General features: G+C 56.6%; 1 protein-coding gene across 2 annotated transcripts in view; it reads left to right on the forward strand.

The window, feature by feature from the left end:
• Window positions 1-397: 397 nt before the first annotated feature.
• Window positions 398-25134, forward strand: part of MYO7A (myosin VIIA) — a 65444-nt gene continuing 40707 nt past the window's right edge. For both annotated transcript variants that reach the window (XM_046016540.1, XM_046016541.1), the window contains exons 1-13: window positions 398-508; window positions 5505-5657; window positions 12654-12838; window positions 13579-13700; window positions 13782-13924; window positions 14169-14282; window positions 15452-15605; window positions 16066-16142; window positions 16766-16885; window positions 17663-17805; window positions 18735-18945; window positions 19444-19579; window positions 22495-22601. In XM_046016540.1, the coding sequence (XP_045872496.1) occupies window positions 410-508; window positions 5505-5657; window positions 12654-12838; window positions 13579-13700; window positions 13782-13924; window positions 14169-14282; window positions 15452-15605; window positions 16066-16142; window positions 16766-16885; window positions 17663-17805; window positions 18735-18945; window positions 19444-19579; window positions 22495-22601 (1764 nt within the window). In that variant the 5' untranslated portion in view covers window positions 398-409. The remainder of the gene's footprint in view (window positions 509-5504; window positions 5658-12653; window positions 12839-13578; window positions 13701-13781; window positions 13925-14168; window positions 14283-15451; window positions 15606-16065; window positions 16143-16765; window positions 16886-17662; window positions 17806-18734; window positions 18946-19443; window positions 19580-22494; window positions 22602-25134) is intronic.

Raw genomic sequence — 25134 nt, forward strand, 5'->3', positions numbered from 1 at the left:
TCCTGTGAGGATGCCTCCTTTAGGACAGAGGGAAAGTGGTTTGGGTGGCTTGGTGTTTCAGCCTGAACCTCAACAGATTTGCTATCTGTGTAGGGGGTGTAGAGCCTTGGGGAGAGCTGGATACTGGACAGGCCTGGGTATGAAGCTGCCCAGCCAAGGGGTCTCGTTCCTGCTCCAAGCCTCTGCTTACCAATCTGTGAAATGGGGGCAGTAAGAGTTGATAAGAGGAGGGATTGAAGACCTTGGCTCAGTGCTGGGCCTGGGGTCTGGCACCAGCTGGCTTCCAGCCCTTTCTTCCCTCTCCTGTGGTTGGCACAGGAGCCTCTGATGGGAGGAGTGACAGCCCAGGATCCCCCTCCCTGCTCACCTGGCTGTGACTCTCTCTCACCCACAGGGGGACTATGTCTGGATGGACCTGAGATCTGGGCAGGAATTCGACGTACCCATCGGAGCAGTGGTGAAGCTCTGTGACTCTGGGCAGATCCAGGTGGTGGACGATGAAGGCAATGTGAGTTGCCCCCTACCTCCCCTGCCCTTAGGCCTTTGGGAAGACCCAGGCGGACAGGTCACCTGAGGCAGGGGCTGGGCAGGAACCTGAGGGTGTTGGAGGCAGTGCCTGTGCCCCTACTTCCATCTCTCAGCTCTTCCATGCAACTTTCTTGCTGCCCCAGCGAGACGGTGCCTCCCCTTCCAGCCAGGCTCCTGGATTCTATTTCCATGAGCACTCTAGATGGGTGTGTGTGTGTATGGTGGTGGGCAGGGGCGACCCCAGGCTGGGAGCTCCTCAGGCACAGGGGTGCCTTGAGTCAGACAGACTGGATTCCAATCCCATCCTGCCCATTTGTCACTTGTGCAACTTTCGCCAAGTCTCCTTCCCTTCTGAGCCTCAGTTTCCTCTTCTGTAAAATGGGGATCATAGTAACTGTCTCATCAGGTTGTCGACCCATATGTTGGGGCCCCCGTAGAGAATACCTCAGTAAAGTGAGCTAGACGAAAAATGTCCGTAGTCTTGCTCTGTTGGGTTACAGCGCCGTAGGAATTCATTGCTGACCTTGGCACTGCCCTAGGAATCCATCTAACAGATTAACTCTTTATTTCTTGCCGCCCTGAAGGAAAAGGATATGGGAGGTGTAAGTTCTGTGGGTAGTGGGCGTGGGGAAGGACGGGAAAGTGTGAGGTCAGGGTCATGCCCTGGAGAAGGCAGGTGGTCTGGAGGAGGGCCCAGAGGGGAAGCACGTGTGTATGTGGCATGGGCAGGTGGGGGCATGGTCCTGAGAACAGAGTCCTAGCTTAGCAGGGACATGAGGGACCCAGGGAGATTCAGTCCTACCGTCACTGGCATTGTGCCTGGTGCTGTGCCCAGTGCTGGGGAATACAGAAATAGAACCATGTTTCTGTCTTGGGACCCTAGAATGCTGGGGGCAAAAGAGGGTGCAGTGACTGGCAACAGAAGGCTTCACTGGGGGGCAGGGACAGTCTTGGGGGCCCAGAGGCCAGGCACTAGCCATAAAGGGAGCAGGGGGCTCACTCTTGTTCCTGCAGCCTTCAGGGACACCCCCATGGGGTCTGCAAAGCCCTTTGACCCCAGCTCTGTCTTTGGGTCCTCAGCATCCGTTAGAAGCAAATGCTCTGTTTCCCAAGGGGAAGCTGGGACAGGGAGGGACCACCAGGCCTGGTCACACAGCTAGTAACTGACAGTGCTGAGATGAGTACCCTGGACCTTTGGCCTCTGTATAGTGTTTCCTGGGTCCATATCTCAGTGGCAGGTCTGGTGCTCAGATTCTGTTGAACCATGCTTTGTCCCCCCGGGCTCTAGAACCGGAGGGCCTGCAGATCCTTCTGGAGGCTCTGGTTCTAGGACCTTCTAGGAAGCCTCTAGGACCTTCTAGGAAGCCACTGTGAGCTTACAGCCAGAGAAGGGGGCACAGGTTCGGCTGGCAGCCCAGACAGGCCCACAAACCCGCCAAGTGGGGCCCTGGGACTCTGCCCGCAAGCTTACGTTTCACCTGGGTCATGTTGCACGTCAGATGGTGTCCTGTAACCATGTCACTGGATCCCAGAGCTCCTCTCCCACCCTCTCCCACTAAAGCCCTGGGGTGGGGGTTGCAGCTGGGGAGGGAAATGACTAGGTGTCCGGAAGCAGGTCGGAGAGTCTGGCTGGCTTCTGCGGCATTGAGCCCAGGGCTTTTGGCCTCCTAGGGGCTTTCCCACTCCCCTTCCTCCTACTCCTGCCCTCCAGGCTGTTGTCTTTGACTCCCTCTGACTTCCAACCCTTAACTCTAGGGCAGGGACTAAGGGAGTCCCATCTGCTTCCCCTGAGACCCCACAAGGCCAGGGCTAGAGAGGGTTTTCTGTGAAGCCTTGCTGAATGAAGGAGTGGATAAATAAATGATCCTCAAGGGGACCCTAACATTCTGCCTTTGCCGGAGCTGTTCCCATTGCCAGACACACCCCTTCCTCCCTTCCTCTGCAGAGCTCGTAGTTCCTTTCTCTCCAGTACCAAGCCAGCTCCTTTTTTCCGAATGTGTCCCTAGTCCCTGGGGCTGGCCGTGTTCTCTCTCTCTCCAGCGTTCCTTCAGAGCCAGGCCTCCATTTGTGCCCTGGTTATACTCCGGTCTGTGCTGTAGGGACCTGTGGACATTGATCTACGGGCTGCTCACATCGGTTGAGGGTCCTTCCGTGCAGGGAAGGGGTGAGGAGAGGCTTGGCTCTGCTGTGTAACGGGGTGAGCCAGGTGATGGCTTGAGTGTGACTTCCCACTGTTAAATGGTGACTGGTCGTTCTGTTATGGGATGTTATGAGGAATGAACGAGAACAAAGATGTCCTCTGTAAAACCAGAAAGCATTGCAGTAATAATACCCAGCCCTGGATGAGCAGTTGCCAGGCACCAGTACTTTTTAGAGATGGTGGGAGGGAAACCAAAGTTACCCTTTAGTGTCGTAACCAATCCCCTCAAGGTCCCCAAGAAGAAGGGATGGTTACTCTAATTCCCATTGAATAGGCGAGGTCACAGAAGCCCAGGGATTCCAAGTGGTGTGCGCTGGGCTGCAGGGTTACCTGTCCCTGCTGTGCTGAACAGTTGGGGGAGGGACCGTGAGGACTGGAGGTGGGGGTCGAGGGAGGAAGGCTGACAGCCTGCACAGGCATCCTCTTCCCTCTGGCCCGCACAGGAGCCTAGCATTGAGTCTGTGAGCAGGGACCGGGCAGAGGGGAATTTTCCAATTGGATCAACGTTTATCAAGAAATAGGTTAGAATGGGAGAGAGGAATGTTCCACTCAGGACTGGAAAGTCCAGGCAGGTTCTTTGATCTCCCCATCCGGCCCATTCATGCCTCAGGGAGGGCTGTGTGAGGGCCTGAGCTGGACTGAAGCGCTCCTGGCCCAGGAGGTGCCATGAAATGCCAGGACAGTTGGAGTTGTGGGCTCTGGCTGGTCCTGTCCCCGCTCCCTCTGAGGGCCGGGTGCAGGCCACCGTCCTACTCTGATCCTATTTTCTTGGGTGAAGTGAGAGGGTGGAAAAAAGGGACTATGAGCATCTCTCCATGACTAGGACTTCTGCTTCTAATTCAGAACTGGTCCCCAGGAGCCCACCAGCTAGCCATCTGTCCTATCAGATTCCCTGCCACATCATTCGTGTGTGGCTCCTGTGTGAGGCACTGTGGACCAAGGATCTTGAAGACACGGAGTCTGACTGCCATGAGTCCCCAGCCTTGGGGCACACTGGGAGGTCAGAACTGCATTCAGACAATGGCAGCCCGGTGTGCCCACTGCCTTTCCATGGGAGACCCAGGCGACGTGGTGGCCCAGGGGGGGCCCTGACACATTCCTGTGGTGGAGGTGGGGGGATAGCACAGTGGAACACATAAGAGGGGGCAGCATGGTCAGCAAAGGCTTTAGAAATGGGAAACTTTTGAGCTGTGCCTCAAAGGCTGAGTAGAAAGGAAGTAAAGGGAAAAGCATGAGCAAGGCCACAAAGTCTCTGGGGAAGTAGAGCCCAAGCTTCTCTGGCTTGAAAGTACAGGGGATTGCTGGAGCAAAGGCCCAAAGTCGTTGTGTCCACCTCAGGCTGGCCTTTGAATGCCAGGCTGCAGTGTGCGGGGGAGCAGGGAAGGGCTCCAAGCCCCAAAGTGCTGTGATCAGACAGGTGCTTGAGGCAGCTCCCAGGAGGATGAGGGGCTGGAGGGCAGCCAGGGCCAGGGGGCCAGGTGAGAGATGATGGTCTGGATCAGGGCAGGGGCTTAAAGCTGATGAGGAGGGGACTGATTCACAGGGTTCAGTGAGTAGCACTGGGTGACAGTTAGATTGGGGCTGGGATGAGATGAGGGGGTGATGCCTCAGATTCTTGCTAGTGTCCAGCTTTTGAGGTTGGTTATCCCAGAGGGGACCTGGAAGAGAAGCAGCTGTGGGAGGACATGTGTGCATCACACCTACCCACCAAGTCTTAGGGCCAGAGCTGGGAGGTGGCACAGGGATCCCCTTCTCCTCCCCTGTTTTCAAAACTCAAACTCCTATGTTGTCCTGAGGCTCTTAGGGTTCTGGCATTTGGGAACAGGCAGGGGCCCCCAGAGGGCTGTGGCGTCTCACTCAGGCTGTGGCCATACCCAGGAGCACAGTTCACTCTCACCTTGCCGAGAAGCTGGATTGTGAGAAGGTGCTGGAAACTGCCTTGGGGAAGGAGGAAGGGATTTGCAGGTTTGTTGAAATTGCCAACGCCATTGGCCAGATGTCCCACTGGAAGCTGCCCCCCCAACCCCCAGCAGAAGATACTGCAGGGGAGAATAGGGGGAGCCATGGAGAGAACCTCTCTTCTAGTTTCCACATCTGTTCATGAGCACCGAAAGTTCACCCTTGCTTCACATTCATCAACAAGCCCAGTGAGATCTATCCCCAACGGATCCACTTCCCTCCATCTCTATGCCTCATTTGCCGGCCTCAGAGGCTTAGTCTGGAACTCTCTCTCCCCACCTCTTACAGGGGTCTCTTTCCCATCATTCAGATCTCTGCTCAAAGGTCACCTCTTTGGAGAGGTATTTCCTGACCACCCTAGGGGAGTTCCTCCCTGGTCTCTATCCTATATGCCTGTCGGTTTATTCTTGGCACTGTCTGAAATTACTTTTGGTGCCTTTGTTTACCAGAGCCTGTATCTGAAGTCCAGTCTAATTCCAGTGATTACATACTCCACTCCATCTTGCAAAGTGACTGGGGTGGGGTGGGGGACTCGAATTCCCTTTATGAGAATGCTGAGTGGGGCCAAAGTCCGTGCCCTGCCCAGCTTTTAGGTCTGCAAAGAGAATTCCTGAAGGGGAGGAGTGGTCCACAGAGAGTGGGGGTGGGCAGCACCATCCTCAACCCCATTATCACACCTGATAATGAGAGTGTCTGGCCACAGGAGAGGAGGAGGCCCTTATCAGGGTCACACAGGCCTGGGATCCCTGTGTCCAGCAGAGCACAGCCTGGGTCTCAGGGCCCCCCACCTGACCAGAACCACGGTGCTTCCCCACAGGAACACTGGATCTCCCCGCAGAATGCCACGCACATCAAGCCCATGCACCCCACTTCGGTCCACGGCGTGGAGGACATGATCCGCCTGGGAGACCTCAACGAGGCCGGAATTCTGCGCAACCTGCTGATCCGCTACCGGGACCACCTCATCTACGTGAGTGCTGCCCCACCCACACGCTGCCCCGCCCACTCCCGAGAGCCGGCTCTCCAGAGGCTGTCGGAGACTCACTGCCAGCAACAGCTTGGTCTGAACCATCCTTTCTTTGGACCGCGGCTTGTGTGGTCTGGGATTGGAGAAGGGAGCGGTGTGTACCACGTTTCGTGTGCCTCCCCAGGCCATTGCTCGGGTCGGTGAGAGGCTACGTGTTTTGCCCAGAGATGGGGAACTGCTGCCTCCTCTGGGTTCGCCATAGGATCCTCCAGTGAGGGGAGGATGGGTCAGGAGTCTGTATCCTCAGAGGAGGAGGGAAGAGGGAACATGCTCCTTGACCTAAGAACCAGTCGTATATATGCTCCACATTCTTACACCTTGAAACTTAAAAGGACAAATGGTCTCACTCAGCCAGGACTGACCTGGTCTCAGGAGGTGGGTTCAGAGACCGTCAGAATACAAAGGACCCTTGGAGATTGTATCCTAGAGGTTCTCACAGGTTTTGGCTTGGGGAACCTTTGATGCTCTTAAAATTATTGAGGACTTCCAAGAGCGTTTGTTAATATAGGCTGTATCTATTGATACTTACCATATTAAGAATTAAAACCAAGAAACTTAACAAAATGGATTAATTTGTTCAAAAATAACCATAAAAATCCATTTACAGGAAAAGCTTTTTTTAATGAGACATAGCTAGAAGTTTGCCCCCCAGACTAGCAAGAAGAGTGGTATTGTTTTATAATTTTTTGAAATACCTTTAACGTCTGGTTTAATAGATGCCCGCTAATTCTCCTGTCTGCTTCACACCCAGACCGATGTGAGGCTGTTTGGTTGAAGCATGTGAGGAAGAGCAGGCCACACAGATACGGAGGTGGAAAGGAACTTGCAGACCTCTTGAAAGGGCTTTTGGGAGCCTCAGGGGTCTCCGGACCATATGCTGAGACCCGCTAACCTAGTCCCATAGTTCCATTTTATAGACAGGGAAACTGAGCCCCAGGAGGTTTAGCCAGGCCTGGAGCTGTGTGCTAGGGTCACTGCATGTCTCTGACCCAGGCCCTCCCTCAAGCAGCTCCGGGTGAAGGAAAGCATGGGTGTGGAAACAGGAGAGCAGGATGGAGTCCCCCTCTCCAGGCAGGTCCCCAGTCCCCAGGCCCCAGGCTGGCTGGTAGAGGGGGTGTCCTTGGGTGACAGGTATTGTGTGGCATGCTCAAGGTAAGTACAGACAGAGCAGGTTCTGCAGGGTCTGGGGGGGCGGTGAGGCCTCACTCCCAGCTCAGGGAGAGGGTTAGGGTTCCCAGAGTGGGTTAGAGAGCATTCCAGAAGGGGCACTGCGTGGATCAGAGGCTGGAGGCAGGACAGGGCCTAGTGTGCGAGCAGCACAGTGTCCCTCATATTGTCAGGACCATGAAGAGGATCAAGCCCTGAATTTGTCCCTGAGCAGTCACAACAGGGAGCTGCAACAAGGTCAGGGACCCATCCTCTTAGAAGCCCTGGAATTGTGGCCACTTCGCAGCCAGGGAGGCCCTCTACGACACTCCCCACTCTGGAACCCTCCACCACTTCAGACTCCTAAGGGGAGACTGTGCTCAGGCCCTTGACATTTACCCACTGGACATGAAGAGCAAGTGGCTTTTGCTGGGAGCCCCTTAGCACTGATCAGGCCCCTCTCACTTTTTCCTGCACCTGGGAGAGGGCAGGGCACAGTTGGCCCCTCCAGATTTGAGGAGCATCACCCAGACAGGAGGATGGTGCTAGAACTCGAGCCCAGGCTGGAGATACCCCATGAAGACCCGCCGGTGTCTGTGCCCCAGTTCGTAGAGGTTCCCTACTCGCTCTTCTCCTTAGGTGGGAGGGGGTCACCCAGGGTCCTAGAGCACTCTGTGGCTGCTCTCCTGGGGCTGGTGGAGCCTGACACTTGGGTCTGGAGGTAAGTTGGGGGCCTGCCCCTCCCTCCCTCCTCCCCCTCAGGGAGGCCACTGCCAGAGCTAATGTCCTGACCCAGTCTCCTGTCAGGAGGAGCTGGGTGAGATGAGGATTGTCCCCACCAGAGATCCCCACCCCAGCCCGTGTCTAAGAACAGCTCAGAGGCGAGGTCACTGGTTATTTTGATAAAGTTTATTGATTCTTGCAGGCAAACTGGTTCCTCACGTGTGAGGGGCAGTCAGTGGACTGAATCAGAGAACCAAGGCAAACACAGGATTCACAAAGGACGGGGGAAGAGAAAACGTCAAGAAGAGCAAATCTTATTTGTGAAATTTGGGAGGATGGATTGAGCCGCTGGCAGCTAGCAGACAAATCAGCTTTGTGTCCTAGAGTAGGCTGATGAAGGGAGCAAGGGAAAGAATTTCAGAGATTTATGGTTTCTCCAGAAAGCTCCAAGATCTGTGCCATTTGCTTAATTAGAAGTTCTCACCAGTAACCTTTCGGGTGGTCTCTTTTTTGGGTGGGGTGAGAGGGGGTGGGGGAGAGGGGGTAGGGGACAGGGTAGGGCACTGAGTCGAGATGAGGTGCCCAAGTGGCCTTCTTGTTCAGGAATCACCTGGGCGGTCCCCAGCTCAGTTGGTCCACGAGCCTAGGATTCTGGGTGTCAGTTGGTCTGGGGACCCCTTCTGTTCAAGGATTGCTCTGTTCAAGGTTTCAACTTGCTCACTCTCTGATTCTGTGATGGGTAGATGGGGTAGGACCAGAGCTTTGAAGAAGCAGCTGGGCCATTGTTCCACCAGAAACCATACCTGTCCCTAACCATGGCAACCCCTGGTCACTTCATGGCTTGGGTTACCCTGGGCACAGTCCCGTGTACCCAGGATTTCCTCCAATTACCATGGCCATTCACAGCCCTGGGCTAGGTGATATGCTGTCCCTGACTATCTGCCTTGGGCTTGCCCACTGCAGCTAGCCTGCCCCCTAGGAGCCTGAGAGATAGCACCACAAATCAGCCCCAGACACCCCCAGTGGGGAAAGACCCTCACAGGACACCTAGAACCCCCTGGCTGGGTGGTCTCAGGAGCCAGGTGTCCTCCCTGGGTCCTGTAGGAGCAAGTGGCAGGGCCAGTGGGGATCCGGGGCTCCCTGATGCTGAACAGGGACTAGAGTCTGGGACGCCTGGGTTCAAGTCTTGGCAGGTGGCCTTTGGGGAGTCCCTGCTCTTCTCTGGTCTCAACCTTCCCTCTGGCACAAGGAAAGACTTCTGTGTGAGCACCTCTGTGACTCTAGGAAGGTATGTGTGCCCAGGATGTGTCTTGGTCTCCATGGCCTGCTAAGGGAGAGGCCCCAGGGCCGGTAGGCCTGGGGACTTCCTGGAAGAGGTGGAGCCATTCCTGCCACATCTCTTGGAATGTGTCTCCGGCTCCAGAGAGGTCCTCAGAACTCTGCCTGGGGACTTGGGGCCCCTAGGTACCACGCGTGCTATGTTCTTGGCTTGGGAATAGCCCTTATCTCTCCTCCTTCCAGCCTATGGCCCCAAAGGCAGACTTTCTTCCTGGAAACTGGAGCAGGAGGCCTGTGCTGGGCAGCTGGGCATTAACCCCCTGTTGACCATGGGCCCTAGAGAGAGAGAGAAGCCTGGAGGGGTTCAGGGAGCCGTGCCTAGAGCCTTGGGGGACAGACAGGGGTAGGATTGGCCTGGGTCTTGCTGCCCGCTGTGGCCAAGCCCCTCCCTTCTTCACTCCCCCATTGCTACCTCCACAGTCCCCCAGGTTTATTCCTGGGGTTCAGATCAGCCCAGCCCTAGGTAAGACCTAGGCTTGGGTGCCAGCAGCCCCCCTCCGCCCCGATTCAGCTCTGTGCTTCTCTAGTATGTGATCTTGGAGTCCCTCTGCTTCCCAGAGGCTGAGTTTCCCATCTGGAAAGGACCCTGTAACTCCTCCCAGCAGCCTTCTGAGGAGGACAGGCTGTGTGTCGCTGACAGGTTCTCCCCTCAGCTCCCTTCTCTGCCCTTTCCTATGAGCAGCAATTACTGCTGTCCACTCCGTTTCTTCTCCACCAGCTAGTCATTCTTTTGATCATGCAGAAACATTGGCTGAGCCTGTTGTATGTGCTGTGCACATGGCTGGGTCTGGGTAGGGAGGACAGCATGGCTAGAGGGTGGAGGCCTTGAACCCAAATTATAGAGGAGTTGGGGAGCCGAGGGACAGGGACCATGCAGATTACATAGGAGGTTGCCTGGCTTCCTGTGGGGGGATCATCTCTGTGTGGACTGCAGGAGTTAGCTGGGTGAGGGGACAGGGGGTGGAGTTTGGTGCTGTTAGCTGAAGGGTTAATGCAGACGGGGCCTCCTGGCTGTGGGATGCTGGTGAGGACCAGCGCCCTGGCATCTGGTGTCCTGTAGGCATGGGAAACCGCTTGAGGGTTTTCAGCAGGGGATGACACAGTCCCACTCTTGAAAAGCTGGCCCTGGCTCCAAGTGAAGGGTGGATGGCAGGGGGCGCCTGTGGCAGTCTGTGAGAGTCCATGGTGCCCAGGGCCTGAGGCCTGGCTGTGCCACCCGAGAGAGGCAGGCTGGGATGAAGGAGAGGGAGGCAGAGAAGGGCCTCCTGGGTGCCACCCTGGGTGAAGGATAGGGACTCTGTCGGCCAAGTTGGGCAGTGTGAGAAGGAGCAGTGCTGGTGGGGAGGGTAGGGTGCGGTCTGGACAGGTAGGTGAGCAGAACGGGGGACATCCAGGAGGGGGGCCTGGAGCTATAGGGGGGCCCTGGAAGCTCTGCAGGGGAGAGGAGGGTCCGGGCCCCACCCCAGGAAGGCTTCTCCCAGTTTTTATCAGTGCCTCCTCTCTGGCACTCCCTGTGCCTTCACGTGGCTGCCGGGCCTGCTCCCAGGGCCACCCCTGTCTGGCTCTGGCCACCTCCGTTGACTGGCTCATTAGGCCTGAAATGGTGTCTCTACCTTCAGCCTCCGGGACAACCATTCATCCTCTCACAGCTGCCAAAGCGACCTTTCTCCAAAAGACCTTCCAAATGCCATGCCCTTTCACGCCTCTGTGCTTGATTCCCACGGACCAGCCTTCACTCCCCCTCTCCCTCCACCCCCATCTTCCCCACCAGAGGAATCTGCTGCCTCCCCCAGACTCAGGCTTTTCCTCCCTGGCCCTCACGATGTGGCTGTTGGCCTCCCCATGAGTCTCAGTGGAGGGTCCTTGAATGACTGTGTGGAGCTGACCTCACGCTCCATCGTGATCACAGACCAGGAGGTTTGGTGTCCCTTTATTAAGGAAGGTGGCATGTAAGCACAGCTGCTCTGTAACCAGGCACATGCCAAAGATTATGCCCTTCAATTTTCTTATAACCTTGGGGTGGAGGGTTAGGGGGGAAGTGCTAACCATCCCCCTTTTACAGATGAGCAAACTGAGCTGTAGACAAGCAAAGTGATTCGCAGAAAAGATGTTCTTTGGGGCTGACTCCCTCCCTTGGGGATGGGGGTCATCTAGTTCCCACAGCCAGGCAGGGCTGAGCTGTAGGTCACAGGGCCAAGGTGCCCTGGGGCTGGCGGTTCGTGGCTTCTGATCTGAGACGTGAGCCCAACCCCGAGCTGTGTGGGGTTTTCTTGGTGGAGAAGCTCCTTGCGTCCCATTCCCCACTGACCAGCTCTCTCTCCTGTTCCTTGCTTTCCAACCTCAGACCCATTGTGGAGGGCGGGTGAGTAAGGCAGAGCCGGATCAGGCTCTCAGGACATGCTTGACCTGGCAGGCCCCTGCAGCCTGCATCCTCGTCCTGTGCCACCTGTCCCTGTCTGGGCTCTTGCATGCGCTCAGGAGGTCCGCACCGGCAGGCGCAGCAGCCCCTGGCTTGGGCTGCTTGGAGGGAGAGCCCGGGTGGCAGAAGAGCGTCCCCTGGGGCCCACAGCAGGGTGGTAAATGGCGAGGCGGCCAGAGCCTGGACTGGAACTTGGATCTGGGCTGCTGAGCCCGAGGCTGCTTTGCATGGCCACAGCCGGCCCTGGTTTGGGCCTTTCCCCTGGAATGTGGTGCTGGCAGATGCACTTGTCCAGCATGGCCACCTCGGGCTGAGGCTGCTGTTGGCTCGGTTCTGGGGTGATGCTATATGGCCTTGGCGGGAGGCCATGGACCCAATTGTTACTTCCTCTGTGTGGTCACATCTTTTTTCAGCCTCTCCAGGCCCAGATGTCCATCCATCCACCCATCACCAATTATAGGCTGCACCTGACCTTTTCAAGCTGGCGTGGGGAGGGGTGGGGAGGGAAGAGTAACCCCTGGGTACTTTATTCTGTCCTGGTGGCAAGAGGCCCGGACCGTGTTGGCCCCTGTGTGGCAAGGCCCCAGGCTTATAGCAGGAAACCTCGTGCATCAACAGAGGAGTCCAAGAACAGAAAGGCCCCTAGAAGTTTATCTTAGGTGCACTGGGCCCCCCACCTGTGCTGGCCAGGATGGCTGGAGGTGCCCTGTCCCCCAGAACACAGGGACCCCTCCGCCCTGGGGCCGTGCTGCAGAGACTGGGGCCCACCCAGCCCCCAGGCCACATCCCCCAGCCCCTTCAGCATGCTGTGCCTTCGTTCTACTCCCCGTGAACCAACCCAGCCTCTGCTCGGGCATGGTCCGGTTTGTGAATGTTACTCTAAACCTCCGGGATGCAGGGCTTGGAGGCAAGAGTGGGAACTAGCATTGCAGGAGTACCTACGGTGCGCTATAACTGTCCACCATTATAAAACTATAACTTTTAAAATCCACCATCTCCTCTTTAGAAACAGTTACATTATGCCCATTTTACAGATAAAGGTAAGGAAATGGAGGCTTAGAAACCCTCTCCCTCTCCCCACTTCCTCCCTTCATCAAACCTCACTGAGTACCTACTCCGACCCAGACCCAATGCTAGTTTGCGGACCCCTCCCCCAGCTCACAGAGAACAGGATTCTGACCCCAGGTCCATGTGACTCCAAAGCCAGGGCTGTGCCTTTCAGAGGAATGGAGCAGGGTGGAGCCTGAGAACTTTCTAGAGTTCGAGCCTCCCCCATCGGAAATGGCAAGTTCCTCCTCCCTTTGTGCCCACAGACGTACACAGGCTCCATCCTGGTGGCTGTGAACCCCTACCAGCTGCTCTCCATCTACTCACCAGAGCATATCCGCCAGTATACCAACAAGAAGATTGGGGAGATGCCCCCCCACATATTTGCCATTGCTGATAATTGCTATTTCAACATGAAGCGCAACAGCCGTGACCAGTGCTGCATCATCAGGTGGGCGGCCCGGCACCGGGCACCTTTCCAGGGTTCCTGCTAATGCTTCATCATGTAGAGAATCCCCTCCCTTTCCCAGGTGTTACATCTCTATTAATGCTGCCAAAGTTCTTGCTATCTTTTTTTTTTAATAAAGATTTTATTTATTTATTTGACAGAGAGAGAGAGATCACAAGTAGGCAGAGAGGCAGGCAGAGAGGTGGGGGTCGGGGAAGCAGGCTCCCTGCTGAGCCTGATGTGGGGCTCGATCCCAGGACCCTAAGATCATGACCTGAGCCGAAGGCAGAGGCTTAACCCACTGAGCCACCCAGGCGCCCCTCTTGCTAGCTTTTGAGGCCAACCTTGTTTATTACCGATTCCTGTTAAGTTAGAGTCAGGTGACATTTTGGGCCCCTATTCTTTCCTGGGCAGAGGGTAACAGGGCAAAGCATTGCTCTAGCATCAGTCTATGTCATGCTCCATGGCAGGTGTGGATGGCGCAGAGTGTGTGTGTGTGTGTGTGTGTGTGTGTGTGTGTGTGTGTGTGTGTCTAAATGAAGGACAAGGAAAGTACCTTAGGCCGTGGCAGAGCCCTGAGGTCCTGGAGCCTTTCCCATCCCTAAAAGGTCCATACTGTCGGCCTATTTTATAGACTGGGGAGTGGGAGGTGTAGGTAGGGGAAGCAGCGTGGGCTGAAGCCCCGTGGGGAGAGGCCCCACAGACCGTGATGGGCCCTGCCTCTCCCCGGACCTGCTCTGCAGCGGCGAGTCTGGGGCAGGGAAGACGGAGAGCACCAAGCTGATCCTGCAGTTCCTGGCGGCCATCAGCGGGCAGCACTCCTGGATCGAGCAGCAGGTGCTGGAAGCCACCCCCATCCTGGAAGGTAGGGCCAGGGCTCGCAGAGTGGGGGCTGGGGCGCTGGGCGCATGCTGACCTCACCCATGACCCTCTCCCCACCCCGAAGCGTTTGGGAACGCCAAGACCATCCGCAATGACAACTCGAGCCGCTTCGGGAAGTACATCGACATCCACTTCAACAAGCGGGGTGCCATCGAGGGCGCCAAGATCGAGCAGTACCTGCTGGAGAAGTCCCGTGTCTGTCGCCAGGTGGGCCGAGCCCAGGGCGGAGCTGGCCCTGCCCTGAAGCCCCAGCCTCGGGGGCGGTGGGGGTACCGCATGGCGTGGCTGCCCGCTCCTTGCGGTGCCTGAATTCCCGCCGCGAAGCCACCCACAGGGGCTTTTTTGGTCACTCTTTTGTCACTTGTTAAAATAGTAAATTGTGTTTCAACCTGACCAGTTTCTGATGCCTCCCCCTCCTCCACCCCCCAACACCTCGTACTTGCCTTTGCAGGCGCCCGATGAACGAAATTACCACGTGTTCTATTGCATGTTGGAGGGCATGAGCGCGGATCAGAAGAAGAAGCTGGGCCTGGGCCAGGCCACGGACTATAACTACTTGGCTATGGTGAGGCCTGGGTGGGGCACCTAGGGAAGGGGACACCAGTCCCAGCAAGGTCATGGCCAGCATCCCCAGCTGCTCCCCAGCTCCCGGCCTGGTGGGCGGGTTCCTCTGTGTGGGCTCTCCCTGTCCCCTGACCTGCCCCAGCCCACTCTGGGCTTGTATGTGGGCTTATATGGGCCCCGCTTGGGCATATTTCCAGGGGCACATGCATCTAGATGAATCGTCATCATGGAGACACACGTTCCTAAGTCTGCACAGACACCCTAGACCTGGGGCATGTAGACATGTGCCCATGTGTACACGTGCACAGACCTGCCCCCACACACATGCTCTTAGTTCGGGCTTTGAGGATGTGAAGATCAGGGCCTCTGCCAGGCACCCCAGGATTGGAGGACAAAGGCTGTTGCAGCCTCAGCCTCGAGGCTCACTGGTCACAGAGCTCTGGTGGCAGTCTCTTGCTGCTGTCTAGCTACCAAGGAGGTGTGGGCCCCAGGGCTCTTGCCGCCACCCAGCATCAGATGGGTAGAGGTGCATGGGGACAGCAGGCCGGCTCTGGACTGGCTTCCTTAGGCCTGGGCAGGGCAGGGCTGGGACACAGGGACACACGGGGGATGTGGGACAAAAAAGAAGTAAGTGTTGTGGGTGTGCAGGCCTTCCTAGACACTTCCTGTAGCTAGAGGGGGCAAGCGCACGTGAACACAGCTCATAGGCACACATCCTGGGGCAGACCCCTGTCAGTCCCCTGCTTGCCTACAGTCCCCCCTCCCCACCCAACACACCGCCACCGTGAGGCCTCCAGTCCCTGAGCGAGAGTGAGAGTGTCCATTGTGGGGGCGGTGGGAGCACGGTATGGAGTAGGCCTGTGTGCTGTGACTGCTGGGCCAGGCGGCTGGCCAGGCCAGGTCTCAGTGACCCAGCTCCTCTCACTCTGGGAAAGGAGGAGCACCTGGGTTCCTTAGAAGTGGGAAGTGTATTCTTTAAAAGCTCTAACCAGGAGCTTTCTAGACTTTCTGGAGAGGTCATGGTGCTCACGAGGTGAAGTCAGTACCTGCTGCCTCAGGCTGGCCTGGCCTGGCAGAGGGGGCCCTTCGGCCCAGCCACTGCCTCTCTGGGGGTCCCCACGACCTTACTGACACCCTCCTGTGTCCCACTCTCCCACCTCTGCTCGCCAGGGTAACTGTATCACGTGTGAGGGCCGGGAGGACAGCCAGGAGTACGCCAACATCCGCTCGGCCATGAAGGTGCTCATGTTCACCGACACAGAGAACTGGGAGATCTCCAAGCTCTTGGCCGCCATCCTGCACCTGGGCAACCTGCAGTATGAGGGTGAGGGGCCCCGATGGTACACCCCTGCCCTAGTCCTGCCCTGGCTTCAAGGGCAGCACGACACCTAGCCGCAGGGGAAGGGGAGCGGGGGGTGGTTGGCTTAGCTTCTGGGCCAGCTGCTGCAAATCTGCTTCATAGGAACCGGGGCTGCTGTCAGGAGCTCTGGGAGTCTGGGGTGGAGGAGTGTGGGGGGAAAGGGCAACAATGGCCAATGTCGCCACTTGGATGGTGGGCATGGTTCCAAATGCTGGGCACACAAGTTTCCTACCTCGCAGTGCCCATAGCTCATGGGGAGAACATCTTCAAAAATACCCTGACCCGGAGAAGTGCTTAATCACGGTGCCGGTGGCCCCTGTGGACAGGGCAGGCCCCCAAGAACCTGGCCCTCCTAGCCTGCCCCTTTCCCCTGTGCCCACCCTCGTTTGCCTGACCCTGCACCCCCACCCCCCGACTGTGACAGCCCGGACATTTGAAAACCTGGATGCCTGCGAGGTCCTCTTCTCCCCGTCCCTGGCTACAGCCGCGTCCCTGCTCGAGGTCAGTGTCTGGCCTTCTGTCCCCATGGCTTCTGCTTCAGTTTCTCTCAGAGCAGCAGTCTTGACTCAGGTTCAGGGGGCTGGGCCTGTGGGAACCTGGAAGCAGGAAGTCTGCTTGGGAGAGTTCTAGAAGTTCCACATGGAGAACTGACCATGAGCAGGATCTGTGCTGGGCACGGGTCTCAGGGAGGGGATAGAGCCTGGCACCCAGGAGCCTCGCCACCCTAACTCTGGTGCCCCTGGGGATGGTGTGGGGCATGGGGGACCCTGGGTAAGTCAGTCTGTCCATCTCTCAGCAAAGCCTCACTGGGCTCTGCCCTGGGATGGAAAACTGGGATGAATAAAACCAGTCTGAGCCAGTCCTGGGAGGGCCAGGTAACAGGGAGGGAGGAGGCGGTCAGGAAGAGAGCAGCCCCCCCCAGGCTGTGTTTGGGTGCGGTGTGATGGCTGGGGAGGACCCGGCTGCTGAGGCCGCAGCTGTGGGGCTGTGGGGAAGGGCATTCTCAGTGGAGGAGCTGGTCTGAGCAAGGCCTGGGGGGACAGTGGGAAGGGAGCTCTCCAGGGTGGGCAGAGGGAGCAATGGGCCGCGGAGGTCTGGTGAGTGCTGGGATGTTGCCCCACCAGGTGAACCCTCCAGCCCTAATGAACTGCCTGACCAGCCGTACCCTCATCACCCGCGGGGAGACAGTGTCCACCCCGCTCAGTAGGGAGCAGGCGCTGGACGTGCGAGACGCCTTCGTCAAGGTGGGCTCTTTGGGGTGTGGCTCTGGCTTGCTCCGCCCGGGGTGGGGGCATTAGCTGGTCCATATAAGCAGGAATGGAGGAGTCCACCCAACCAGAGGGACATCTGGGCGGCGACCCCTGCCTGCCCTTGGGTCCAGGCTCTGGCCACTGGCTCTGCGGGGGGCCCAAACAAGAGGCTGTCTTCTCCTGAGCTCTGGTCCTTGTGCAGGGGTCTGAGTGTCGTGCTCCCCGGGAGCCCTGCCAGCTCTGGTCCCCTCAGGTCTTCCATCCCCAGCCTGCTTTGCTCCCCAGTCCCGTGGGCCTCATGCTGGGACAGTGTTTGGGCACTCGGTCTACCGTGCTATTCCCAGCCCAGAGGCCAGGGAGGCCTGGTCTTTCCAAAGAAGGCACTGAAGGTGGGCTGGGTCAGGTGGAGAGGGCCCCCAGCCCTTCCTGTTTCCACACTCACGAGTTTGCCAGCCATTGAGTCCCTGCCTGCGCCGCGTTTTGTGCTGGGTTCCGGGACCCTCCAAATATTCAGAGCTGATAGGGAGACAGATGTGGATGGAGGGATGGGAGCCCAAAGGAGGGTTAGGGAAGGCTTCTTGGCAGAGCTTTGAGGAGTAGGAATTGTTCCAACAGGAAAGGGGGCTCCAAGACAGAGGGAACAGCTTGAGTAAAGACTAGGGGAGTTCAAACAGCAGGGGAGGGGTGCGTGAGGTGGTGACGGCCCCAGGAACCCAGCCCATCTCCTTGGGACGGTGTGTGGGTCCAGGGGCTGACACAACCCCCTCTCAGGGCATCTATGGGAGGCTTTTCGTGTGGATCGTGGACAAAATCAACGCAGCCATTTACAAGCCCCCCTCCCAGGAAGTGAAGAGCTCTCGCAGGTCCATCGGCCTCCTAGACATCTTTGGATTCGAGAACTTTGCTGTGAACAGGTACCACGAGGGGCTCTGCTCCGTGGGAATTTTCTTCCACAGACAGAACGGGTGTTGCATCTCTGCTTTAAACCACACTCAGCAGGCTGTGAGCACGCTATGCCAGGCTGCAGACACTTTGCCTCCAGTCGTCTTAGTGGGCTCCCACACTCCCTTCTGGCCCATCCCCTCCCGCTGCTTGGGTCAGCTGAGGCCACTGGGTGGGGGAGGTGGGGAGAAAGCTCTGACACCATCATAGACACCCCAGTGACCAAGGGGCAAGGTGCCTCGAAGCGGATGAGGCTGAGCCACGATTGGGATCCCACACTCCCTTGAAGGGCCATTCTTGGAGGCCGTGACAGGGGCAGCTGGAGGGAGCGGGCCCACATGGATTCCGGGGCTGGGGGCAGCCTCCCCACCCACTGCCTACCTGTGTGACTCCTAGCAATTCACTTCAATTCCTGTGACATCTGGATGTCTCCAAGCCCCCCACCTCCACCCAAACACCCACAGTGGGTATGTGCAGTGTCACCTGGGAGAGCACTGGGTTAGTGACTCAGAGATGCTGGCCCTCAGGAGGTCACTTGCTAAATCTCATCAGCCCCCTTCACCTCTGCTAACAACTTTGGATCCCTCTTCATGCCCCGCCCCTGCCCCCCAGGGCCATGGCTCCAGCCCCCCAACCCCACCAGGTCTCTACAGGGATTTGGTGTCCCTGCCTGTCAGCCGGCTCACAGGCCTGGTCATGCAGGGAAACTGTTCCAGCCATCCGTGCCTTCTGACTCATTGTCCCCTTCCGTACCTCCAGGGTGGGGGACTGGGCCCTGCTGCCTGCCTCAGGGGCTGGGGAGTCCGTGCAGGGAGCACAGCATGGTCAAGGACGTGCAGGGCGGAGGGCCCAGGCCTGCTCAGCCCCTCGCCCGTCCCCTGTGCCCCCCCGCCCCGTGCAGCTTCGAGCAGCTGTGCATCAACTTTGCCAACGAGCACCTGCAGCAGTTCTTCGTGCGGCACGTGTTCAAACTGGAGCAGGAGGAGTACGACCTGGAGAGCATCGACTGGCTGCACATCGAGTTTACCGACAACCAAGACGCCCTGGACATGATCGCCAACAAGCCCATGAACATCATCTCCCTCATCGATGAGGAGAGCAAGTTCCCCAAGGTGCGCCTGCCCCCTATTGGACGCCTGTGCAAAACACCCCCTTCCACCCTGAGCCTCCGCTTTCCCCATCTGTAAAATGGGACCAATGATATGTGCCTCTCAGGGTGGCTCTGAGGCCAGGGCAGGCGCATTCATCTGACATTTGGGGATCACCTGCCATCCACGGGGTCCTGGGCCAAATGATGGAGATCTAAACACATAGCTGGTACAGAGCAGGTGTTCCAGACCTGGGATGGGCATCAGAGAGGGGGAGAGACTGCTCCCGTGATTTTCACTGTGGGAAATAGATTTTCTAAACTGGACTGAATGCTCAAGGTAGTGTAGTTCCAATCCACCCACCTAACAGATGGTGAACTGGAGGCCCAGAGAGCTCCTGTGTAGGGTACAAATGGAGGAAGCTCTTGAGAAAGACCAAAGAGCGGGTGCAAAGGCCTGGGCCAGCGGAGGCAGGAGGACCTGGGGCAGAGCGGGGCTGAGCACAGCCATCGGTTCCCACAGGGCACAGACACCACCATGCTGCATAAGCTGAACTCCCAGCACAAGCTGAACTCCAACTACATCCCCCCTAAGAACAACCACGAGACTCAGTTTGGGATCAACCACTTTGCAGGTGTCGTCTACTATGAGAGTCAAGGTACAGCGGCTGTCTGGGGCTGGAGTCTCTTTGCCTGGGCCCTCTCCTACCCTTGCCTTGCTCCTGCCCGGGACGGGCTAGGGCCTGGAGTAGAGCCGGAAGGGGCCTTAGGAAAGCCTGGGTCTGCTGCTCTTTCTTTCTTTTAGATATTTTATTTTCTTTTATTTATAAAGGTTTTTTCTTTTTTTATTTGAGAGAAAGCATGCTTGAACAGGGGGAAGGGAATAGGGAGAAGCAGACTCCCCGCTGAGCAGGGAGGCCAACTGGCGGTGGGGTGGGGGTATGGGGGCTCCACCCCAGGACTCTGGGATCATGACCTGAGCCGAAGGTAGGTGGTTAACCGACTGAGCCACCCTGGCGCCCCTGGGTGCCTCTCTTTTAGAGATTTTAATAAATGGTGGTGAAGTGTATATAATGTAAAATGGACTGTTTTAACAGTTTTTTAAGGTTACAATTCAGTGGCATTAAATACACTCGGTATATATATATATATATATATATATATATATATACACACATATATAATGTATCCATTATATACACGGTATGTGCCACAGTCCGTCTCCAGAGCCTACCCATTGCTCCCAATGAGATGTTGATTCAGCAAAAATTTGCCCTTCTCCCCGGTCCCTGGTAACCTCAATCCTATTTTCTCTCTATATATATCTGACTACTCGAGAGACCTCATCTAAGTGAAATTGTACAGCATTCGTCTTTTTGTGTCTGGTTTATTTCACTCTACATAATGTCCTCATGGTTCCTCCTTGTAGCAGGTGTCAATCCCACATATGTGTATGTATATATAGATTTAAAATATAAAATTCATTCATCTCTTGATGCACATTTGGGTTGTTTCCACATTTTAGCTGCTGTGAATATGGGTTTGCAAATATGTTTGAATCCCTGCTTTCCGTTCTTTTGGGTGGGCTCCATGCTCCTATTTGCAGAGAGGGAAGCTGAGGCTCCAAAAGGAAAGTTAACGGTCTTTCCATCACATTGCCGGTTAGCGGCCAAGCCGGGCCTAGAACCAGCCCCGCAACTCACTGAGACTCTGAGCACCAAGACCAAGTGTGAGCATTGAATGGGCTGCATGGTCCATGCGGTCGGGCTGTGCAGTTGGGTTCGTCTTAAAGCTAGCGGTGAAGGAGAGGGTCAGCCCACAGTCAGGGTCACCCCACCTGGAATTACTGCAGACAGCCCCTACAACTCTGCCCCCTCCACCCTGGTCTGAAGGGCCTTGTCTGTTGCATGTGTCTATATTGAGCTCTTATGTTCAACCTCCAAGAGTTTCACCAGTGGTCGAAGGCCAGTGAAATTCAAACAAGCAAAGAGCCATTGGTTTCCTACTCCCTTGTGGAATAGCCCAGAAGGCTGACAAGTATATTGGTGAGCCGTGCTGCGGGGATGGGACCTGAAGCCTGCCCAGCCCTCCCCAGCTGTTAGACTGTGAGATCCAACCTCGCTGTTAGAAGGAAGGAAGCCAACTTTAAGTTTGAAGGACTTTTGGGCAAACCGATGTGTCTGTTGTCAGGAGTAACGGAGGGTTGTGTCTGGCCTCGTACTGTTGCTGAGCATAGAGACAGGAAAATTGAGTGGACTCTGCACAAAGTTATAAAATTATAGAATGTCAGATCTGGAGGGAACATGAGGCTTATCTACTTCATGGATTTGAAACGGAGGCTCAGAGAGGGAAATGACTTGCCTAAGGTCACTAGCCAGTTTTGAGCTGCTTTAAACAGTTTGGCTAGCATTTCCTGGCTCACAAAGTGCTGTTTTAATCCAGCATTTCATTTACGAATCAGGTGGTGTTAGGGGATCTGAGGCAAAGCGAAAGATTGTGGGTACCGTCACTCGCATCTGACACATGAGAAAGCTGATGTCTAGAAGGGGGACCATCCTAGGGCCCCAGAGTGAGTCTGTTGTTGACTTTTGATTAGAGCCCACAATTCCTTCCCAGCTCCAAAAGCTACCCTTCCACTGCTGGTTGCCTTCTGTCACTCCCCCACCCCAGATGCCAGGTGGGCAGCCCAGCACTACATCTCTGTGCTGTCCCCAAGGGAACAGCACAGGACAGCACAGCCCGGGCAGCCTGAGTCCTAGGGGAAAGTGTGCTGCTTCTCTGCAGTGTTCTTCCTCATCAGGCCTCCCCAGCCGTGGGCCACTCTGTCTTCTGTCAGCCTTCGCAAGAGTTGCCCCCTGCCTGCCCCATTAACCAGTCCCTAACTCCTCAGTCCCTGGGACTGGCAGGCCTCTTGAGGGTCTGTGAGGTGCAGTAAGCCTTCCTGGGCTGGGGCCAGGAGTCCTAGGTTCAAGTCTCAATCCTGCCTGTGACTTGCTGTGTGGTGTTAGACAACTTGCTCCACTTCTTGGTTTCCTCCCTTGTGGGATGGGGAAGATAATCCCTGCCCACCCCCCGGATAGAGGGTGCTGGGAGGACACTTTGTGGAACATAGTGCACTGTTCAAGTACACGGTGTTTTAAATCCCATTGCTCTTATCTGTGTAGCCCAACATGTGTTCTCTCCCAGGTGACACACTTATTTAACTGGGGCTTCCGTGCGTTCATTCAAAAGACTAAGGCTGGCATTGCAGTCACTGGGTGGCTCCCCGAGGAAGGCAACCCTGCCCTCCCCGGGGCCCAGGCCTGTGGCCCGTCTCTCTGAACAGGTCGGCGGGGCAGGGGGGGGCGGGGAGGGAGGTGTGGCTCCAGGGCCAGCTCTGTCCCCCGCTCTCTCCATCATCTTGGGCAAGCCGGGCCTCTGTGTCCCCTGCTGTGGAGTGGATGTGGTTGAACTAAGCGAAGTTTGAGGGTCTTCTGGGCTCAGACACTGTGGGTTTGGGGAATGGCTGAGTGTTGTCAGGTAGAGGCTGCCGGAGCTCTCGAGGTATGACCCACTGCTTCTTGCCACTGCCCAGGCTTCCTGGAGAAGAACCGGGACACCCTGCATGGAGACATCATCCAGCTGGTCCACTCCTCCAGAAACAAGTTCATCAAACAGATCTTCCAGGCCGACGTCGCCATGGTAATGTTGGGGCAGGGTCTCTATCGGGCAGGAAGGGCCCCCAGAAGCCAGGCCGGTGCCTAGGCCCACCCTTGTCCAACAGCTCTGGCTGGGCTCCTCTGACCCCAGAGTGAGGGCAGCACTCTGCTGTGGATCCAAAACGGGGCCCTGGGGCCTCCATGCTCCTCCCGTCTGGTCTTCCTGTTGCATCAGCTGGGGTGGGGGGATGGGGCCAGGCCCAGAGAAGGGTGCCAGGAGAGGTCACAGAGCACAGCCTGATCGGGTCATGGTTTATCATGGAGGTCCCCCCAGCTGGACCTCCAGCAGCTCATAGGGAGCCTGGGAGAAGGGAGCACACCCGGCCTCGAGGACGTGCATGGATGTGGGTGTTCAGAGACCCAAACGCAGCAGGCATGGGTGCCCCAGCCCTGGGCCCCATATGGGGGTGCAGAATTTCCCACCCTCGGCATTTCCTTTGTCCCTAGAGTGGGAGTCTGGCAGACTTGTCTCCTGCGTGATTGTATGCCTCTTCATTTCATACTTTCCTCCTGTCCCAGGGCTTCCTGAAGGGTGCTCAGAGGGACTCGCAGGGAGAGCAGAGCCACTGTCCCCTCCATGCCTGTCTGGGTGCCTGCACTTCCCCAAATCCCTGGGAGCTCAGACCTCTGCCCTGAGAGTTGTCCTGTTTCCCCGACTTTGCTCTCTGTTTTCTGATCCACCACGTTCTCCTTGCCCCCAACCCCATCTGGCCCTGCACGGTGGTTCCTGTTGTAGTTTCTCTGTGGTTATTCATCCGGCACTCTTCGCCAGTCGGCAGCTTCCGTGAAGGTAAAAGACCCGTCTGGGGTCAGGCCTCAGTGGCCCCTGGGGCTAGGCTGTGGCCTCACCCCCGTGGCTCTGAGGCTTGGGGAAAGGGCTGGCTTTTTCTTTTCTTTTTTCTTTTTTTGGAGTGTGTTTTTTTGTGGAGTGGTTTATGGAGTGGTTTTGTGTGGTTTTTTGTTTCTTGAGTTGTGTGAACTGTGAGCCTCTCCATTTCTTAAAGGAGGAAACTGAGTCCTAGAAAAAGAGGCAAGACTTGCCCAGCATGTCCCATGAGCCAGGGGCCAAGCCAGGACTCTACTCCAGGTCTCCCATGTCCTCTGGCATTGGGCTCTTCCCCAATCTTTCCTCTTCTCCTCCGGTCCTCAGCCCACCCCCACCCCAGACTCAGCCGTTCCTCCTGGTCTTAGGCAGCCCCAGAAGATCATGGAAGCTTGTCTTCTCCTCCTGCCCCCTCTCCTCTCTTTCCAAAGCACCTGGAGGCATCCGGGAATCTCTCCATAAACTTTCCTATTCTGAGGCTTCTTTCCCTGGACCCTAGGACTAGAACCTACTTATTGAGGAACCATGGGGAGGTCCAAGTTGAAGACCCTGGGGTCTTCAGAAACAGCTCATTCTTGAGGGAGTTTTGGAGCACAGAGTTAGAACACAACAGTGATGCATTTGATCGTGATTGTGTCTTCTTTCCTGGGCTGTGAGCTAACCACTTCCATTTCTCACCTCCCTCACTCCCACAGCAACCCTGCAAGTAGTTAGTATTGTCCCCACATTAGAGACAGGGAAGCTGGGGCCCAGAGAGACCCAAAGTGTGGACCCAAGGTCACACCATTTGTGACACATGGGACTTTGGTCCAGGTCTGTGTCAGGGAGGTATGGGAACTCATCCAAAGTCCCACACAAGCGAGGCTAAGAGGAAGCTTTGCAAGCCCCTGCTTTGTCTCTGTGCGCGTCGCCCCTCCTCAGAAAGAAAACTGGTTTGGGGACTGCTGGAAGCATGCTAGCTCTGTTAGAGGGACGTGGAAATCTGGTGAAGCGTATTTAGTCACAGTTTGTTGATGACAGTGCTTTATCTTGGGGTGGAAGCCCACACCACCTCCCTCCAGTGATCCAAACCCACGTCCTATGCTCCTCTCCCACCCCCAGATTTCCACCCTTTGACTCTAGCGTCTGTCTCCCGAGGTGGCGCTGGGCAGCCCCACCCCAGCCAGTGCTGCTGGAGGGACCAGCCAGGCCATGAACACCATGGTTCTTCCAGGCCTTCCAGCCCCCCCGATTGATGTCTAACCCCAGTCACATGTCCCCAGGCCATGATTCAGGCTTTATGCAGGTGGCTTGTCCTGCCTGTATGTCCCTAGCCCCGTGCTCATCCCGCTCAGGTGTCTGCCTCTCAGACCCCCCTGGGAGTCATTTAACACTGAGCTTTGGGCTTTTTACTCCTGCCTTTACCCCATTTCCAAATGTCTGCAGATTCTCCCAGAAACCCATGAATATCAGAAAGGACCATCATTCCCCTCAGTGAAATACAACTGAGTCAGAAACCCCGGGGGCCAGGAGGTGAGAGTAGCTCCCCTTCCCACACTCCTGCTCTCAGACACAAAGGGTAACAAGGTGCCCGTTCCATGCCAGACGTCGGCCTGCATTCTGGGGAACTGAAAACAGCCTCTGTCCTTGTGGAGCTTACCTTCTGGCAGGGAGGAGAAATTGCTAGTAAGCAGATAAGTAAATAGAATACATA

The sequence above is a fragment of the Meles meles genome, chromosome 8 (genome assembly GCF_922984935.1).
Source record: "Meles meles chromosome 8, mMelMel3.1 paternal haplotype, whole genome shotgun sequence".
NCBI lineage: Eukaryota > Metazoa > Chordata > Mammalia > Carnivora > Mustelidae > Meles > Meles meles.